Source organism: Penaeus monodon, chromosome 33, assembly GCF_015228065.2.
Source record: "Penaeus monodon isolate SGIC_2016 chromosome 33, NSTDA_Pmon_1, whole genome shotgun sequence".
Lineage (NCBI taxonomy): Eukaryota > Metazoa > Arthropoda > Malacostraca > Decapoda > Penaeidae > Penaeus > Penaeus monodon.
Window position 1 is genome coordinate 24,477,494 of NC_051418.1, and position 1,378 is coordinate 24,478,871.

At 36.3% G+C, this 1,378-nt stretch overlaps 1 protein-coding gene across 1 annotated transcript in view; it reads left to right on the plus strand.

Moving 5' to 3' along the window:
• The window catches only part of LOC119594179 (restin homolog), a gene marked incomplete at its 3' end in the record, with an annotated part of 178,844 nt that extends 178,104 nt beyond the window's left edge, over positions 1–740 (plus strand). The window contains 1 exon segment of the mRNA XM_037943248.1: positions 633–740. Coding sequence (XP_037799176.1) covers positions 633–740 — 108 coding nt within the window.
• Positions 741–1,378: the final 638 nt, after the last annotated feature.

The following is a 1,378-nucleotide window of genomic DNA, read 5'->3' on the forward strand; positions in this document are numbered from 1 at the left end:
GAAGAGCAGTAGGAGGAAGAGTTTTGTATCGATCGGTTTTGCGATTTGCATAATTCCGTATAGAATTTCGAAGAGCAAGGACAAGAAGAAAAAGAAATAAATCAATGGTTTATGAACAGATTATTTTATTTAGGGGGATGTGGTGGTTGTGTGGGGGGGAGGGGGTATTAGAGTCAAGTTGGAGAAATTGTGGATTTTTTTTTCTTTGTGGTATTCTATTAAAATATCAGTTTCCTTATTTTTTATTTAGATTTACGTAAGACACTTTACTTAGGTGTGGGGTTCTTTTTTCGTTAACTTTATTAAAATCAATCCTAGTATATTTGGAAAAAATGGTATTTGCTATCCATTGTTTCGTTTGTTGACATAGCGTCATTTTTTAAATTGTGTAATTTTATCTATTACCCATCCTAATTATCACATTCAACTTATTATTCAACTATCATCTGCTATTTACTATTGTTTCTGTTGTTAACCACATAATCGTCAATACCATTCTCATTATCAGGTATATTTACAAACATTCCACCCACCCGTTATCATAGTTCTATCTCTATTCCACTGATTATCTCCCATTTAAAACGAGAATTTTAGTAATTTGTAACTATCTTCGCATCTCTCTTCGTCCCCAGCGGAGAAAAAGAGGCAGGAGGCCGCCCCACCTCCAAGACGACCCCGCCTTGATAATATCAAGTCTACCATTCCCAAACCTGGCAGGCTTCCACCCAGGAAAGTAACAGGTGAGTACACAAGCAGATAGTATGGTGTTTTTTATCATTATTCTGTATCTAAAATTCATCCCAGTACTATGAAGGTTTCGTATTGTTAACTTTTTTTCTTGGAAGTACAGTTAGTTCTATGTAGTTTATCAATACGTTTCTTTGCAAGAGAGATCCAAATCGCGGTGTTAATGTGAAACAAAATGTTTGTGTTACCCCTTGAAGGTAGCCATATTCTTTGAATGTTTAGAGGTAACTTCATAGAAAACGTACCAGGTCTGAAATCATGAGGGACTGTTGAATTTTTTCTCGCAGACTATAATTTCTATGAAAATGCATGGGGCCAATTCCTAAGTAATTAAATTCATCAAAGCTGCGTTTTCTTGCATCAGGAAATTATAAAGATTAGCATTTTATTTTTTATCGTGACTTATACATGTTTTATTACTGAAAACATTATCCCATACGGACCACTGTTAATTTAGAATAGAGTTACGCTCTAATAAAACGAGCAGCGCACAATTTCGGCCCATTACTTAACAAACTAAGCAAACAGAAAACGAAAGAAAGCAGACGAGACCGGCGGCGGAAGAAGCCTCGGTGGGGAACCGTGTGGCCGCCGCATCCTGCTATTTTGCATAAAAAACATGACTTTCAAG